Source organism: Nomascus leucogenys, chromosome 7b, assembly GCF_006542625.1.
Source record: "Nomascus leucogenys isolate Asia chromosome 7b, Asia_NLE_v1, whole genome shotgun sequence".
NCBI lineage: Eukaryota > Metazoa > Chordata > Mammalia > Primates > Hylobatidae > Nomascus > Nomascus leucogenys.
The window spans coordinates 79,477,395-79,496,470 of record NC_044387.1 but is presented as its reverse complement, the minus strand read 5'-3'; the positions used below and the strand labels follow the sequence as shown (position 1 = coordinate 79,496,470).

Sequence of the window (19,076 nt, the reverse complement as noted above, 5' to 3'; positions counted from 1 at the left end):
CATATCGGTAGGACCATGATGCCCACCTGAGCCTCAAACCAGCAAGTTTTTTATTAAGGGTTTCAAAAGGGGAGGGGGTGTAATAACAGAGTAGGTACAAAGATCACGTGCTTCAAAGGGCAAAAAGCAGAACAAAGATCACATGCTTCTGAGGGAACAGGACAAAGGGCAAAAGCAGAACTACTGATGAGGGTCCAACAAAGATCACAAGGCAAAGGGCAAAAGCAGAACTACTGATAAGGGTCTATGTTCAGCAGTGCATGTATTGTCTTGATAAACATCTTAAACAATAGAAAACAGGGTTCAAGAGCAGAGAACCGGTTTGACCACAAATTTACCAGGGCGGAGTTTTTTCCCCATCCTAGTAAGCCTGAGGGTACTGCAGGAGACCAGGGCGTATCTCAGTCCTTATGTCAACCACATAAGACAGACACTTCTAGAGTGGTCGTTTATAGATCTCCCCCCAGGAATGCATTCCTTTCCCAGGGTATTAATATTAATATTCCTTGCTAGGAAAAGAATTTAGTGATATCTCTCCAACTGCATGTCCATTTATAGGCTCTCTACAAGAAGAAAAATATGGCTCTTTTTGCCCGACCCCACAGGCAGTCAGACCTTATGGTTGTCTTCCCTTTTTCCCTAAAAATCGCTGTTATTCTGTTCTTTTTCAAGGTGCACTGATTTCATATTGTTCAAACACACATGTTTTACAATCAATTTACACAGTTAACACAATTATCACAGTGGTCCTGAGGTGATGTACACCCTCAGTTTATGAAGATAATAGGATTAAGAGATTAAAGTAAGGACAGGCATAAGAAATTATAAAAGTATTATTTAGGAACTGATAAATGTCCATGAAATCTTCACAATTCATCTTCCTCTGCTGCAGCTCCAGCTGGTCCCTCCATTCGGGGGTCCCTGACTTCCTACAACAGGGGATGGTGCTAAATGATTAGAACCCCCCCCCCCCAGTAATCCAATCCCCTCCCACCAGGCCCCACCTCCAACAAGTTCCTTCACAAAATGGATTATTCCAGGGCTGGGGTGGGAAAAGATGACCCTGGAACATCTTTTGTGCCAAAACATAAGGAAGTGTATGAAGAATAACAGGGACATGTCAAAAGGACACAGAAGCCAGATTGAAGGGGCTACTACTAGCCAAATCTGGGATAACTTGAGTATCAAAATGAACAATGTTAGTGATGGATTATTACTTACTGGATAAAGCAGGAAACTGTGAGCCCATACTGAAATAAATAGATTTAAACAAATACATTTCATATGGGATGAGATTTTTACATAATTCCAAAGTACTTTTCCAAAAAGTACTAATAACAAGAAATGTGATGGTATAAAGGAGAATTCTGGTAGGTAGCATTTTAAGCAAGTGACCTAAGTGAACATTATCAGTAATGGGACAACTCAAAATTATGGTCATTCTGTGTTATTCCTGTCCAAAGATGCATAACCCCAATCTAACCAAGAGGAAACATAAGAAACCCAAATTGAGGGACATCTACAAAATAACTGGCCTGGATTCTACAAAAGCATCAAGGCTATGTGAAAGTCACAGGAAGACTGAGAAACGGTTCCAGATTGAAGGAGACATAAAAACTAATGTAACACGTGATTCTAAACTGGATTCTTTTTCAAAATGGCTGTTATTGGGATGCCTGGCCAAACTTGAATGGTGTCTGAGCATTCGATGGTAGTAATATAAAAATGTTAATTTTCCCATTTCTCTGCTTTTGACGGTTATGTTGAGGTTATGTAGAATGTCCTCTTTTGTGGGAATTACACACTGATGTACTTGGGGATGATAGGTATCCTGTCAACAACTTGGGGGATGATAGATATCCTGTCAACAACCAGTACTTTTAACTGGTTTGAGAAAAGATTTTGTACTGTGCTTCCAACTTTTCTATAAGCTTCAGGTTGTTTCAAAAAACAACAAAAAAGAAAAGTATCTGACTAAGGGGCCTATTTAGTGTAATAATTAAATAGTAAGAATGTTGCACTGAAAATGTCTGGTGATGGTGTTCATTGTGGGGCATGCGTGTGTTTGCTGCTATTTTGTGTGTGCACCTGACACCTACCCATCTTGCGGGCCTGGCACTCATGGCCCATCTGGAGCCAAACCTTCTGCTCCTTGGTTTGTCTCTTTAGACTTTGGGTCCCATCTGGGGCCCAGTTCAATACAGTGTGGGTAAATCCCCATAGTTGATGTGGCCAGTATATTTGTAAAACCTTTAATATCTTCGAACTACATCTAATTTTTAACTTTCTATTGCTTCTGGTGATCCCAATTTCAGGGACGTAGGAGATACTGAATTTAAAAGGTAATAAAATATTTTAGCACTTAAGTGAAGACTAAAGACGGGCAAGGATTTTTCTTTTCTAAACTCTTCTATATAGTTACTTGTATAACATGTTAAAGAAAAGGTGACCTTTGCATGAAATAGTTTTCCCATGCATCATTAATCAAGCTAATATAAACTATAAGCACTATCTGTTGCTTACATTCTCACCATCAGCTCTCCTGCCTTTTAAGCTTTCTTGAAATTATTTCCAGCTATTAATCTGTACTTGTAAATAACACAACTCAGAAAAACTGGACCGCAGGGATCCTGTCCTACATAGCTGCCTGGCAGGAGGGGATAGAGGCTGTAGAGCAGGTGGGGTGAAGGGAGTGGGAGGGAAGGCAGGCACCCTTCATGTCACTCGGTTCTGGTCTTCCCTGTCCTTCCGTCTTCCTCCATTCTCCAAGATTAGTTGAGTGTCAATTACGTGTCAGGCAGGGTAATGGCACTGGGGAGCCAATGACAAATGAGATACACTCCGGGCCTTTTAAGGAGCACTGAATTTGTAGAAAGAGAGACTGCTGAGCTAGGAATTCAAGAATATTCTAATAGTTTCTACAAAAGAAGTCAGGCCGGGCATGATGGTTTACGCCTGTAATCCCAGCACTTTGGGAGGCCGAGGCGGGTGGATCACCTAAGGTCAGGAGTTTGAGACTAGCCTGGATAACAAGGTGAAACCCTGTCTCTACTAAAAATACAAAAATTAGCCAGGCATGGTGGGCGCCTGTAATCCCAGCTACTTGGGAGGCTGAGGCAGGTAAATTGCTTGGACCTGGGAGGCAGAGGTTGCAGTGACCTGACATCACGCCATTGCACTTCAGCATGGGAGACAGAGAATGTGTCTCAAAAAAAAAAAAAAAAAAAAAAAAAAAAAGTCAAATAGTGCTATTAAAGGAGAAAAATTGCTTCAAGACAGGAACAAAAAGTCTTCATGGAAAAGGTAATGTTTAAAGCCCCAACTTAGTTGCAGTTTTCCAGGAAAGAAGGAGGAGAGGGAATCACAAGCAGAGGAAATCGAAGCAAAGGGCTGTTAGTCTCAGAGTGCAGCTTCTTTGGAGCTCATCGAGGGGAAGGTGAAGGCAAAAGGAAGGACTGTGTGTGTCTGAAAGTAGAGACAGGCTGAGGAGAGTGGGCCAGAAGCATCAACTGAAGTTGGACCTTTTTTTTTTTTCCCCTGCTCTGTCACCCAGGCTGGAGTGCAGTGATGTGATCTTGGCTCACTGCAACCTCCACCTCCCAGGTTCAAGTGATTCTCCTGCCATGGCCTCCCGAGTAGCTAGGATTACAGGCATGCACCACCACGCCCGGCTAGTTGTTTGTATTATAACTATTTTTTTTTTTTTTTAGATGGAGTCTTTTTTTGTCACCCAGGCTGGAGTGTAGTGGCGCAATCTTGGCTCACTGCAACCTCTACCTCTTGGGTTCAAGTGATTTTCCTGCCTCGGCCTCCTGAGTAGCTGGGACTACAGGCACGTGCCATTACACCCGGCTAATTTATTGTATTTTCAGTAGAGACTGGGTTTTGCCATGTTGGCCAGGATGGTCTTGATCTCCTGACCTCGTGTTCTGCCTGCCTGAGCTTCCCAAAGTGCTGGGACTACAGGCATGAACCACCACACCCAGCAGGACCATTTTTAAAAAGAAAGCAGACAGGCCAGGTGGTGACTCACACCTGTAATCCCAGCACTTTGGGAGGCTGAGGCGGGAGGACGGCCTGAGGACAGGAGTTCAAGACCAGCCTGGTCGACATGGTGAAACCCTATCTCTACTAAAAATACAAAAATTTACTGGGCGTGGTGGTGCTCACCTGTAATCTCAGCTACTTGGGAGGCCGAGGCAGGAGAATTGCTTGAACCTGGGAGGTGGAGGCTGCAGTGAGCAGAGATCGTGTCATCGCACTCCAGCCTGGGTGACAGAGCGAGACTCCATCTCTACATACATACATACATATAGACATACATACATACATACATACGTACATACATAAGACAAAAGCAGACAAAAACCAAAGAGAAACAACAAACTCCCCTGCATGCTACACTGAGGAGCTCAGACTTTATTCTAGGATGATGAGATGTCAGGGGAGGGTCTGCTGGAGACAGCCATGGTCACTTCCCTCCCACCACAGGGATTCTGTGATTGTCAGGAGGAGGAAGGAACTGCCTGACCTCTGTATGCTGGGAGAATTGCTCACACTCTTGCTTCACTGAGATCTCTGCTCAAACATTACCTCATCCTCTCCTGTCTAACCTCATGAAAATAGCATGCCCAAGATTTTCTACTCATCTGCCTTAATTTTTCTTCCTAGTACTTCCCAAATATTTCAGTTATCTGTTTATTTTTTTGTCTCCCCCACGGGTATATAAGCTCTATGACAACAGGGGCTTTGTCTTACTACTGCTGGTCCCCACGGTGCCTTGCACCGTGCCAGCCATGTAGAAAATGCCTGTAAATTCTTGAGTGAGTGAAGGGCGATGCAAATCTCCCACAAATCATGGTCCAAAGACCTTGGGAACCCACAGACTCGGATTCTAGAAAGAGAACTTTGTAGTCCCCAAGGGGCTCTTGCAGCCCAGGTGGAAGGATGGTGAATAAGAAGTCCCAAGAGGCTCTCTAAGCAACAACAGCTTTCCAAATGAGTTGGCAGATCCCTACCCTTACAATCCTGTTTCTGTCTGTTCCCCAGAGTCAGCCTTTTATAATGGAAAGGCAGGGCTGAGATAATGTTCTAATTTAGGGTTGTTAGAACTTAGCCAAGGATCTCACCAGGGAAAGAGGAAGAAGCCCAGATCTTTCCTCTAAAATGCAGTCCAAAGCCAGAGCTTGGAATAGAAAAGCTGGTGTTTTCCTGAATGTCCATGAGACCTCAAAATGGATAGGCTGTGTCCTTCAGGAGATCACATGGGTCTCATGAAGCCTCAGCGTTAGCATATCACCTTCAACTTCACAGCATCTTCCGTGCTTGGCTCTGAATGGACAGTAGTGCATTCATCAACAAGCTTCCTAGACAGGTATCCATCAAGGGGGTGGTTCTTTGGATCTCTAGCAGTCCAGTGATGTAGAGTGGAGAGAGTCCAGAAACTTCCCAGGATGGGTCAGGTCTTCAGCTTTCCTAAGCCACATGGCTAGAATCACCTTAAATTACTAGAAAAACAGACAAGTCTCAACTATCTGAAAACTGGTGGTCTTGTTTCTAGATCTTTTCCATTTGAGAACCAATGTGTTCCTATTCCAGGCAACCAAAACCTCATGTCCTGGATATGCAAGGAAAACAGAGTCGCGCTTCTTTTGCCTGGCATATGAGTGCTTTCGAGGACACTGATCAGAGAAATTCCAAATGGGCTATTCTTGTTAGGCAGAGTAAGTCATCATTGCCAAGAGCTTCCAAACCATCTAAGCTGCCGAGGCTACCAAAAAAGGAAAAGGTATGATTTTTTACTTTTCTAAATCATCATAGAAAAAGTCTGGCTGCTTTAACGTATAAATTAGGGAGAGGTTTCTCATAGTAATACCAATAATCAGTTTCGTGGCTTCTTTTAACCTATTGAAGCATTGTGTAATTTATACTGGATTGCCACAGTGATGTTTATTCAGTGGGTAAGTGGGCATTATGCCCCTTTTATAGTTAAAGAAAACAAGAGATTGTGTCCTCAGAATTTCTTATCATTAGGTTTAACCTCGGGAGAATGGCCACCCCTGTGAGTTACAAGAGCTGAGAAAGCACCGTTTGTGAGATGGAGGTAAATCTGTAACTCCCCTCAAAACCTCACACGGGTTAGCGGAGTAAGCTCATACCCATTCAAATTCTAGGTTTTCCCCTAAACTATTTATGGAATCTTGGGCAAGTTGCATAATTTTCCTGTATGGGTTTTTATAAGTAAAATGGGGATTTTGGTATCTGTTTTAAATATTTTATAGAGTTCGGGGGAGAATTAAAGAATGTGGAAGTATATATTCAACAACGATTTCCTGAGGTCTGTGTACAAACCATTCGCCAATAATAGCTTTCTGTCTAATCCCACAGCACAGTGAACTTTGCAGGCGTCCAGTTTTTCAATAGAGTTTGACAGCAGATATCCATGCTAGAAAAAGGAATAGAATAGCTCAGGCCCATTCAGAAACTCCTGTTCCTTACGCACAGAAAGACATCTTGCTCTTTTGGAGAATCTTGCCAATTCATTAGAATATTACTCACCCTCTGTTGCCAGAGATCTGATTCATCAGCAAGTCATCATGTCTATCTGAGACACTCTGTGATGCAAGGAGACTTAGCTGTCCTCCTCAGTAGATCCTGACCTTAGGAATACTTCGTATTGAAAAAGGGAACAGTTCGACATCTAACATTTTAATGTAGTCTGAATTTTGAGATGGGTCCAAGTGAAATGATTTATTGCAGTGTGTGGAGGAGGGCTTGGATTAGTTACTTTCTGTCACTGAACTAATTTTGTGTTGGATTAGAGCTATTACGGACTAAATTATCCCAAACGCTTCTATCATTCACCAAATCCAGTTGAAATATTTTTTGCATTAAAAAATCTGTTAAAAGAGTTATTTTGATTTCGAATTTGTAGAGCAAGTTGTAACAACAGCACAAAGAACTTGATATACTCTTTCCCCAGCCCCATCTGTTGTTAATTTTATTTGCTTTTATGTTCACTTTCTTCCTCTCTCTCTTACACCATTTGAGTGCAAGTTGCAGACATGATGCCCCCCAACTTCTCTTGTCTTTTTTTTTTTTAAGATATGGGGGTCTCACTATGTTGCCCAGGCTGGAGTGCATTCATGGGCACAACCACAGTGCACCGCAGCCTTGAACTCCTAGGTTCAAACAATCCTCCCACCTCAGCCTCCTCAGTAGCTAGGACTACAGGCACAGACCCTGTGGAATAAATGGTCTACAGGCTAGACCCTTTACTCCTAAACATTTCAGGGTGTATTTCCTAAGAACAAGGATGCTGTCTCACATAACGACAGTACAATTTATAAGATTCAGGAAATTTAACATTGATAGAGTATTATTAACTCATCTGAAGTTCATAGTCAAATTTTACTGAACAGCAGATGGTGGTGGTTCACACCTATAATCCCAGCACTTCGGGAGGCTGAGGTGGAAGAATCACTTGAGCCCAAGTTTGAGAGCAGCCTGGGCAACATAGTGAGACCCCGTCTCTACAAAAAAACATAAAAAATTAGGCAGGGGTGGTGGTGCGCGCCTGTAATCCCAGCTACTCAGGAGGCTGAGGTCGGAGGCTTGCTCGAGCACAGGCCTGCAAGTCTGCAGTGAGCTATGATTGCATCACTGCACTCCAGCCTGCGTGACAGACAGCCTGACTGTCTTAAAAAATAACAACAACAGCAACAACAATAAGTATTAACTGACGACCTTTGTAATATTCTGATCCAGGATTCAATCTAGGACCATGTATTACATTGAGTTAGCACATCTCGTTAGTCCCCTTCAGTTTGGAGGAGTTCCTCATTCTGGTCTTTTATAACACGGACATTTTTGAGGAATCCAGGCCAGTTCTGTATCTTTCAGTTTGGGCTTGTCTGATGTTTCCTCATGAGTGGGTTCAGGTTACGTGTTTTTGTCAGGAATCCCAGATAAGTGATGTTGCCTCATGCTCAGTGCATTACATCAAGAGGCACCTGAGGTCGGTTTAACCCATTATTCCTGAGAGTAGTTGAGCACTTGCTCATACTCCTTCCATTCCAGACATAAACAAAGTACTGAATCATTCAAAATAATTTATCTTTTTATCAATGAGGCTTTCTTCTAAATTTCCAGATATACTTTAGATACTTGTCCCACAAGTCCATTTTTTGGACTGTTCTGCAGAATTTGTGTGGATGCTTCAATAAATACTCAACCCCCGCTCTTTTACATGAATCCTCTTTAGGGAAAATAAATTGGAACAAGTGTTCTTATATACTCGAAAGCAAATAATGAATACCACATGTGAAAAGCCTCCGACGCAGTGCCTCACACGTAGCCGCCAATGAGTGGCTATCATTACTATTCTTACTTGAGATGCCAACACATTTTCCATTCTTACGCGACAAGAATCAGAACCATGCACTGAAAGTCTCTTAAGTAGAAATTTGTCTGTGTTACTGGGTGACTTGGGGAAAATTTTAAAAGCTTAAACCTATAGACAGTATCACAAGCTTTCCCATCAAAATAGATGGTTGAAAATGGGAATATTTTATATCCATGCTTTGATTTTGGTTTTCCATGTATAAACTTAAGTTTAGACAGCTTAATTACAATGTTTCTAAAAAGTACAATTTATGAGATTTAACAGTATGTATCATTCTTGTATACATTTACCCAAAAATGCTCTTAAAAATACTTCTGGAAATCCACTGGGCAAGTCTCTAAACCGCTTCTTCTATAATGCCCTAATCTCTCTTTTTAAATCACAAAATGTCTCTTAAGTTCTATCTTGTATTCCATTCATTATTTTCCCCTTCTGGATTTCTGGTAGTTTTTTTTCCTTCATATAATAGCTACCTAAGCATTGTACAATTTACGTGCATATGATAGACACTTTTAATGTAATTCATTTCTATTTCATTTCTTTGCTGGCAAATATTCTCATTGTCCCCCTTCATTCCAATACATGGACTTCAGTCTCAGTGACTGACACATTCTTTTCCTCATCCACTCGAGTTTGAGAGCAGTATTCTCAAATTTTAAAGGTCATAGAAATCACTTGGGGATCATGTTAAGATGCAGATTATGATTCAGTAGGTCTGAAATGGGGTTTGAGGTTTTGCATTTCTGTCAAGCTCCCAGGAAATGCAGTTAGTTGTTGCTGGTCTGAGGACCTTGAGTAGCAAGGTGCTGGAGGATTTGACAATGAATTGAATTTTGTGCTAGGAACAGGGGGGACTTGATGAGGCAAAGGGAAGAGGGAATGGGGGGGATTTGATGAGACAAAGGGAAGTCTATTCTAGGAAGAATAGACAGGGCAAAGACAATAACCTAGCACCTTTGAGGAAGTACATGTGGTTCAATGTGGCTGGAATATAGAACGCAGAATTATCTGATGAGGCTGGAGAAGATGAATCAGCTGGGTCACTGGAGTGCACAGGGCTGCGCTTTTATTTATTTTTTTGAGACGGAGTCTCGTTCTGTTGCCCAGGCTGTAGTGTAGTGGCACAATCTCGGCTCACTGCAGCCTCCGCCTCCTGGGTTCAAGTGATTCTCCTGCCTCAGCCTCCCGAGTAGCTGGGATTACAGGCGCTGGCATGAGCCACTTCCCCGGGCCTTTCCACCACTTTTAACGAAATGTTACCTCCTTCCTTCTCAGAGGGTTGTTTTCCAACTCTTTGCAACACATATTCAGAGACTATGTGACATCTATGCCAACCTTTATGAGATAACTCTCAAGTTGGTACTGTTTATGATGTTAAAGATATTTGCTTGAAAGTCTACTTCCTGTAACTTGGAATGACGATTTTCTGATCCTACTCAACTCCATTTTCGGTTATCATACCGTATCATTGGACTGATCTCCTCAGTATCTGTATCAGTCAGGGTTCTCCAGAGAAACAGAACCAATGATGTGTGTGTTGTGCCTGCAGGAGAGCAAGAGCCAGGGAGGGGTGTTTATTTTTAGGAGTTGGCTCCTGTGATTGTGGAAGTTGGCAAATCCAAACGCAGCAGGATGGGCCAACAGGATGGAGACCCTGGGAGGAACTGATGTTGCAGCTCCAGCCTGAAGGCAGTTTGCAGGCAGAATTCTCTCTTCCTGGGAGATCTTCAGTCTTTCTCTTAAGACCTTCAACAGGTTGAATGAGGCCCACCCACATTACGGAGGATAAATAGCTTTATTCAAGGTCTACTGACTTAAATATTAATCTCACCTAAGAAATACCTGCACAGCATTGGGCTGGGAGGGGTGGCTCATGCCTGTAATCCCAGCACTTTGGGAGGCCAAGGCAGGCAGATCATCTGAGGTCAGGAGTTCAAGACCAGCCTGACCAACATGGGGAAACCCCGTCTCTACTAAAAATACAGAATTAGCTGGGCATGGTTGTGCATGCCTGTAATCCCAGCTACTCAGGAAGGCTGAGGCAGGAGAATCGCCTGAACTCGGGAGGCAGAGGTTGCAGTGAGCCAAGAACGTGCCATTGTACTCTAGCCTGGGCAACAAGAGTGAAACTCCGTCTCAAAAAAAAAAATAATAATAAAAAATAAAATAAAATAAATACCTGCACAGCATCATCCAGATTGGTGTTTGACCAAATATCTGATTACTATTGCCTAGCCAAGATGACACATAAAATTAACCATCGCAGGCCAGAGCTGGTGGCTCATGCCTATAATCCCAACGGTTTGGGAAGCTGAGGCAGGAAGATCATGTAAGGCCCAGAGTTCAAGACCAGCCTGGGCAACAGAGTGAGACCCTGTCTCTACAAAAATTTTTTTTGTTTTTTTGAGATGGAGTCTCACTGTTGCTCAGGCTGGAGTGCAGTGGCACAATCTCAGCTCACTGCAAGCTCCACCTCCCAGGTTCAAACGATTCTCCTGCTTCAGCCTCCCAAGTAGCTGGGACTACAGGCACGTGCCACCACGGCCGGCTAATTTTTTGTATTTTTTAGTAGAGGCTGGGTTTCACCGTGTTAGCCAGGATGGTCTTGATCTCCTGACCTCGTGATCTGCCCGCCTCAGCCTCCCAACGTGTTGGGATTACAGGTGTGAGCCATCGCGTCCAGCCCCAAATTTTTTTTAAAAAAATTAGCTGCGTGTGTTGGTGTCTGCCTGTAGTCCCAGGTACTTGAGAGGCTGAGGCAGGAGGATACTTGAGGCCAGAAGTTTGAGGTTACTGTGAGCTATGATCATGCCACTGTACTCCAGCCTGGGTGACAAAGTGAGACCCTGTCTCTTAAAAAAAAAAAAAAATAACCATCACAGTACCCCTCTCATCCATTGTGAGGATTAAATGAGGTAACATACAGAAAGCATCTGACAGAACGGTCCAGACACTAGGGAACCAAAAATCACTGTGGTGTGCATGTGCGTTTAAATCCTTTCATCAATGGCATGATTTTAAAGCTGTTTCACCCAAGTGCACAGCAGGGAAGCCATCCTTGGAGAACTGAGCATGCAGGAAAAGGCAAAAAAAGCTTCAGGGAAAAACACTTGAAATTTTCATTTATCAGAAAGGATTTTGAAATATCTACTGTAATTTTCCCCCCAGTCTTTAAGATAACATAACTCAGTACGGCATTATGTTGGTACCAACAGTTGCACTCAATGGCATATTTTTTCCTGAGAACAAATGTATCAGTGGACATCATCCCTTTTCTGAGCAAATATTTTGTAATGCCCCCTTTATTAACCTAAAATAAAATTTACAAATATACTCAGTTTACATCAAACCAATATAATGCCCTATTATACTGTAATTTAAAAGAAATTTAAAAGTAATTTATAATACTACTTTAATACATAAATATTAAGGCAGTAGATTAGAAAATATAATGAAGTTGGCCAGGTGCAGTGGCTCACGCCTGTAATCCCAGCACTTTGGGAGGCCAAGGTGGGCGGATCTCCTGAGGTCAGGAGTTCGAGACCAGCCTGGCTAACATGGTGACACCTCATTTCTACTAAAAATACAAAAAATTAGCCAGGTGTGGTGGTGCGTGCCTGTAACCCCAGCTACTTGGGAGGCTGAGGCAGGAGAATCACTTGAACCTGGGAGGCGGAGGTTGCAGAAAGCCGAGATTGCACCATTGCACTCCAGCTTGGGCAATAACATAAGGGTGAAACCCCATCTCAAAAAATATAATGAAGTAGGCATCCATATATACAGTCTTCATGAATGCAGGGGCTACAAATGAAGACTGATAGAGATGTGCTGTATTGATGACTCAAATTCCATGGGTACCATAGCTACCAAACTACATTACCATTGGAAATGCAGTTTTCCTAAAGTATATAAATTCTTGGTAAAGACCAAGTGACTGCTTCTTGCTAAAATTCTAAATCTTACAAAGTAAAACTCTTCCCTCAATTTATACAACAACTGCATTCCTGGAGAATGCATTATATACAAAAATCATGTAAAAATACATTGTGTTTTTATGTATAGCAGAATTATCTGCTTAATTATAAACAGGCTTTAGCCATATAAATGTCCACCAGGACATTCAAGGGTTACACAGGAGGTGGGTGGGACAAGTCCTCATCCCATGGGGCTGCCTCTCGTGGTGCAGGACCTCTCGCCTATCATCTGAGCCCCCACCCTCTCTGTGCCAGTAACCCTAACCTGTCAGTCAGTCATTACCCTAACCAAAAATGTCCCCGCATTTCCAAAACACCCCGGTTAAAAACCACTGAGATAGATATATAATCAATCAGCTTGTTTTCAGCATGAATTGTTAGAAATGAGACCTCCACATTTTATTAAATGTAACAAATCGCATGCAGCACCAGGAAAATGTTCAAGATAAATTCAAAAGTTTTATTGCACCAAATGCCACAAAAAATGGATCAAAATAATACATAAACAAGTTAAAAAAAATTCCCACACAATGACATTGGTATCTATTCAAACTGATCAAAAACGAAGTCCTATCAATTTCTCTTATGGAGCTTCAAATAACAAATTCCAGAATTTTCTCGTTTTTGAAATACCACTTAAATTTAAGCATATTGCAATCTCACTTTCAAGATATATGGTTCATCATATTTTGACATTTAAAAATTAACATTCAGAGGGGACTGCTTGATTTAGGCAAAAATTATATTAAAATATCCTCTCCCCCAAGCACAATAAAAAACAAATGGTTCACATTTACCAAGAGAAGCTGAAGACATTTTCAACTTAACGTGAAAGTATGCATGAACAAAATATTCTCTAAAGTACATATTAGTGGAAAAATCCAGACATTTAAAAGAATTTTGGGGTACTTTATATTCTTTATTTTTATGTACAACCAACTATAGTGAAGAACCTAAAAAGCTACAGACTAAGTTTTTATAAAATCTCAGGACCTAATTATAAGAGCCCAAACAACGGTTTAGTATCATTTAGCAAGCGGGGATTTTTCTCCCTCCAAAAACGTTAATTTTGAAAAATATGGTTAAGTTTAAAAAGTTGCAATGTGTAAACGGCAGTTCCGTGGGATGTGAAAAGATTATAGTTACTTTCATTAAAAAACAGCACACTTCAGAAAAATGGATTGAAGCCTGTACAAAAAGCTATTTAACACTGATAAAAAATAAAATACTTTGGAATTATGCACAAGTATGGAAGTTAACATTTTAAATTTTCATTGTCATGTCTAAAACATACACAATTACCTTTACATTCATTTCACTTATCAATTTATTAAAAATAAAACTGCAACATGCTAGAAAGAGGTCCATCACAGGGACATTTACAGACTTCTGCTCTGTCATGCCTCACTAGCTTGCTTAGAAAAGCAAGATGCTACAAAAATTACACTCAACAGGTAAGACTTAAAAGTTGAAGAAACCCTAAAGGTGGAATCCTGTCAACTGAGGTAGATTTCTTTTCTTTTTTTAAAAAAATTGTTTTATGTTTTTTCTTGAGGTGGGCATGGGAGCGAGTGGGGTCCCTTTCTTGCCTCTGCGGCTAAGCCAGAATGAAGCCACTGGGTGGTGCACAGCGTGTGAGCGGTGGATCTCAACACAATTCTGTGAGGTTTTTTTTTTTTTCTTTTTCGCTTTTAGGAAGAGGCTGAATTTAAGACAAAGAAAACTTGAATGTTAAATATTTAAAGGATTATAAAAGAGCAGCAACATTCTTGGTCTATTTTTGTAGGCAATAGATATGAGGATTAGGTTCTGACTGGAATCCTGAGTGTCATGGAGACAGCCCCCACATGTGACCCACCTGTAGTTTTCCAACAGGCATTTTTCCAAGAGTGAGTTTTGGAACATTAGATTAAGAGCAAATTAAATTTTCTCAGGCTTTGAGGGGCCTGGGCTGAATTTTTTTTAATGTATAGAGTTTAGAGTCAACGATTTAAAGCTCAGTATCCCCTATATGGGTCTAATTATCAACATGCCACTATGTCCACATTAGAATTGAACTGATTTATTTTCTATGAAACCCTGGAAGGTGGTGAATGAGGGAAAGTGCCCAAAACATGTAAACAAGAAAAAAGGAACTAGAGACGAGGGGAATGCTTTAAACTGTAAAAGCTGTAACATCAGCTCTGACAGTTTATTTACACGTAATGAGAAATGGATGTGGGGTGAGCTGAGCCACAGGTGAGGTTCCTTCTCTCTCTGTAACACAACAGCAAACAATGATGTCATGGAACTACAGAACTTAAAACACCAAAGTCAAATGCTAGGCAAAAGGAAATAGGAAAACATTAAGAACAATGAACATTTCAATTTTCAATGAATGACATAAAATGATAAAGATCTTACAAACCTTAATGCACTCATCTACATTTTGCATCATTAAAAAAAAGAGGGAAACGCAGCAGTTTTGATTTTTATCAAATGAAAAAATTGAAGTCATTCTAGTCCCTAATAGGGAAATTACTTCATATTCTTAGGTTCAACCACACATGAAAAGAACTAGAATTCATAAAACAGTGGAAGGGAATCAGAGCCTGGTTAACTGCTTGAGATCTGCAAAGTGCTAAAGATGTTTTGCTTTGCTAGCTTAGCTCGTGTCCTTTAATGACCAATATTTAAAAGTCTTTTACTTTGCCCTGGATGTCAGTACATAGTCTGTTTCACGGTCAGTAAACTAAAGTTTCTTTTATATTAACAGAAAATTAGGTTTTTTTTTTTTTTTGCATGAACTTTGGGAAATCATTTTGGTTGGTTTTATACAATGTGTAAGTTAATTTCTGGAAAGATGTTTTGAAAAGGATGCAGGAATTAGAAGGCACAGAAACGATAATATAAAAATTTAGATCATATATGAATTTTTTCTAAATGTTCAAGCTAATTGCTTTCATTAGTCATCCTGAACTGTTGCAGGTTTCATTTCCCACCAGGACAGCTGTGCCTTTTAAAGTAAAAATAGTCATTTGTATTAACTATTCGGAAAAAGTGGCTTCAGCTGGAAGAACTTACCAACCGAAACACTCTTGAGCTTATAGAAATAACTTTGGTAAATGGCCTCTCTTAAAAAGGCTGCTGAAAGCTCTAAAATATAAGGATAAAACATATGGTTTCAGACTGTACACTTTGCTGCTACAAACTACATCTTGATGGGATTAAGAGGCTACATTGATTCTTGGGTTTATTGCACCAACAATCCATCTCTGACCTACCTGTGGCTGCATCTGAAACAAGGTAAACTCCAAGAAGAAATGAAAACAGTGGGTCCCTAAAGCACTCTTCCCAACAAGCAATTCTCTTACATGTTTTATGTCAAACAGTCACTGCTACAGCCACTGGAGCTGAAGATGGCACAATGTGGCTTTCTTTGCTTTACCTTGTGTAAAAAGCAAACTGTGACCTGGAATCCAAAGTCTGTATTCTGACTATTGTCTCAGAATAGCAAAATATGTTTTCTCCAGTTTGGGGAGCTCATGCTTAAACTCGGAAGCAGTTTCCTACTGGAATGTTATGTACACTGCTGACCACCCCGCTCAACTCACTTGTCTTTATTCTGCCCAAACAGCACAAGGCAATCTGTTGCAACAGCTTAGTGTTTAGTGCTTATGTTTCCTCCTACCAAAAAGGTCAGTTTCTTTGTTGATTCATGGGTAACAAATGGCCTAAAGTGTTCACGACAATCACAAACGCCATTATGTCAAGTAAACCTAAGTCTTCAATGAAGCATCAGCTTGACAGCAAAAACACAAAACAAAAAGGTGGAATGACTGTTTCTGTTTGCTCTTCTCATGCTTTTGACATCAAAGAGAGCTTATTCCTTTCTCCTTCAGTTGAGAATTTGATTTTTTTCTTCCAAGGAAGAACCGTCCTGAGCTTTAGCTTATAAGAGTATTTGAGCCACATAAGGAGAATGAGTACTGGCAATAGCAGTCAACAGAGGCAGGTCGTTGGATTCAATCCTGAATATTGAGAAAAGAAAAGAATATTACTTTAAAAGAGCATGGTTTTATGAGAAAGTATTATTTCTAGGTACTAAGTTTGATAGATTATCATTTAAAACTAATGAAAAAGCAAAACAGATGGAAGGATAATAAATTTACTCCTTTAATAAAATATTCCAGTGGACACTGACCAGGGAGGCAAAGGGAGAGAAATACAGGACGTGTGTTGTGCCTGTGTGTGGACATAAAGCTCTTTTTCCCTTGGCAGGGGTCACCAGACTTTCTAACTTTCCTGTATTCCCTATATAACTTCATTGTATCATACTTTAAGGTTTTCTCCATTATAAACTCATTCTTCCAGCCAACACTTCTAAATGCATACTGATTTTTCACCTAAGTTCAAATTGGCCTTAGAAAAATGGTGATGGTAGCAATTTCTTAAAAAACATGGGGAATTTGTTCAAAGTTTATACTGGGATCCTCATTGAGCATTTAAGCCACAAGATTCTGAGAGCAAAGTGACACTAAAAGGTACTGGGTTAAGAGACATCATGGTTTCAAATGGACACAGCTTTGGCTGCCTCTCTTACAGCAGAGGTGGGTACGGTATGGGCACTGGCTAAAAATGATGCCAGGTGCCATGAAAAAAAAAATTGAACTGCTTCAGTTTGTGGACTATGTCCTAATTCTTACCCTTGAATTCCTCAAAATAAAAAAGTATCTGGCATTACCTCATGGAGTTTTCCAGTCCTTCTCCAGTAATGCTACATACAGATCTGATTTCAGAGTGCACAGAGGTTCTCTAGGACTTTTAGTGCTACTGGCCCTGACTATGGGAGGAAGGGGATAAAGGAAGGATGAACATGAGTCCACTAATAATGCACTAAGAGGACCTAGAGATGAGTGCAAAGGGGAATAAAAGCTTATGATTACACATGTTGATGATGCACACCTGTAAGTGTCAAGGACGAGGTAAAGTCCTTGAAATGTAAGGTACACATTTGGCAATGGAAAATCTAATAAGGCAAGATGGCCAAATAGGAACAGCTCCGGTCTGCAGCTCCCAGCAAGATCGATGCAGAAGGTGGGTGATTTCTGTATTTCCAACTGATGTACCTGGCTCATCTCATTGGGAGTGGATGGACAGCGGGTGCAGCCCACGGAGGGCGAGTAGAAGGCGGGTGGCGTGTTGCCTTACTCGGGAAGTGTAAGGGTTTGAGGAATTGTCTCCCCTACCCAAGGGAAGCCGTGAGGAATTCAGTATCTGCACTCCAGTCTGGATACTGCACTTTTCCCATGGTCTTCACAACCCACAGACCAGGAGATTCTCTTGGGTGTGTACACCACCAGGGCCCTGGGTTTCAAGCACAAAACTGGGCGGCCATTTGGGCAGACACTGAGCTAGCTGCAAGAGTTTTTTTTTCCATACCTCAGTGGCACCTGGAACGCTAGCGAGACAGAACCGTTCACTCCCCTGGAAAGGGGGCTGAAGCCAGGGAGCCGAGTGGTCTGGCTCAGTGGGTCCCATGCCCACCGAGCCCAGCAAGCTAAGATCCACTGGCTTGAAATTCTCACTGCCAGCACAGCAGTCTGAGGTCGACCTGGGACATTTGAGGTTGGGGGAAGGGCGTCCGCCATTGCTGAGGCTTGAGTAAGCGGTTTTACCCTCACAATGTCAACAAAGCCGCCTGGAAGTTCAAACTGGGCGGAGCCCACTGCAGCTCTCAGCAAGGCCACTGGGGCCAGACTGCCTCTCTAGATTCCTCCTCTCTGGGCAGGGCATCTCTGAAAAAAAGGCAGCAGCCCCAGTTAGGGGATTATAGATAAAACCCCTATCTCTTTGGGACAGAGCACCTGGGGGAAGGGGCGGCTGTAGGCGCAGCTTCAGCGGACTTACATCCCTGCCTGATAACTCCGAAGACAGCAGCAGATACCCCACACAGCGTTTGAGCTCTGCTAAGGGTCAGACTGCCTCCTCAAGTGGGTCCCTGACCCCTGTGTATCCTGACTGGGAGACACCTCCCAGTAGGGGCTGACAGAACCTCATACAGGAGAGCTCTGGCTGGAATCTGGTGGGTGCCCCTCTGGGACGAAGCTTCCAGAGGAAGGAACAGGCAGCAAACTTTGCTGTTCTGCATCCTCCACTGGTGATACCCAGGCAAACAGGGTCTGTAGTGGACCTCCAACAAACCACAGCAGACCTGCAGCAGACAGGCCTGTTAGAAGGAAAACTAACAAACAGAAAACAGCCGCATCAACATCAACAAAAACGATGTCCACTCAGAGACCCCATCCGAAGGTCACCAACGTAAAAGACCAAAGGTAGATAAATCCATGAAGATGGGGAGAAACCTGTGCAAAAAGGCTGAAAATTCAAAAAACCAGAACGCCTCTCTCCTCCAAAGGATCACAACTCCTCACCAGCAAGGGAATAAAACGGATGGAGAATTGAGTTTGATGAATTGACAGAAGTAGGCTTCAGAAGGTGGGTAATAACAAACTCCTCTGAGCTAAAGAAGCATGTTCTAACCCAATGCAAGGAAGCTAAGAACCTTGAAAAAAGGTTAGGTGAATTGCTAACTAGAATAACTAGCTTAGAGAACAACATAAATGACCTGATGGAGCTGAAAAACACAGCACGAGAACTTCATGAAGCATACACAAGTATCAATAGCTGGATCGATCAAGCGGAAGAAAGGATATCAG

The 19,076-nt window shown here is 41.8% G+C and overlaps 2 protein-coding genes and 1 non-coding gene across 7 annotated transcripts in view; 2 read left to right on the top strand and 1 right to left on the bottom strand.

Moving 5' to 3' along the window:
* The window catches only part of C7BH4orf45 (chromosome 7b C4orf45 homolog), a 143,156-nt gene that overhangs the window by 117,987 nt on the left and 6,093 nt on the right, over positions 1–19,076 (top strand). Inside the window, exon 4 of the mRNA XM_003257912.3 lies at positions 5,599–5,788. Within this exon, the coding sequence (XP_003257960.1) occupies positions 5,599–5,788 (190 nt within the window). The remainder of the gene's footprint in view (positions 1–5,598; positions 5,789–19,076) is intronic.
* On the top strand, positions 11,404–11,481 carry LOC115836157. Its single transcript, XR_004031148.1, has one exon. It is a non-coding gene; the product is annotated as a small nucleolar RNA SNORD55/SNORD39 (small nucleolar RNA).
* FNIP2 (folliculin interacting protein 2) overlaps positions 12,818–19,076 on the bottom strand; it is a 135,932-nt gene continuing 129,673 nt past the window's right edge. For 3 of the 5 annotated variants that reach the window (XM_012508242.2, XM_030816274.1, XM_030816276.1), the window contains one exon: positions 12,818–16,388. In XM_012508242.2, the coding sequence (XP_012363696.2) occupies positions 16,310–16,388 (79 nt within the window). In that variant the 3' untranslated portion in view covers positions 12,818–16,309. The remainder of the gene's footprint in view (positions 16,389–19,076) is intronic. The other 2 variants (XM_003257911.3, XM_030816275.1) reach the window with 1 other exon arrangement.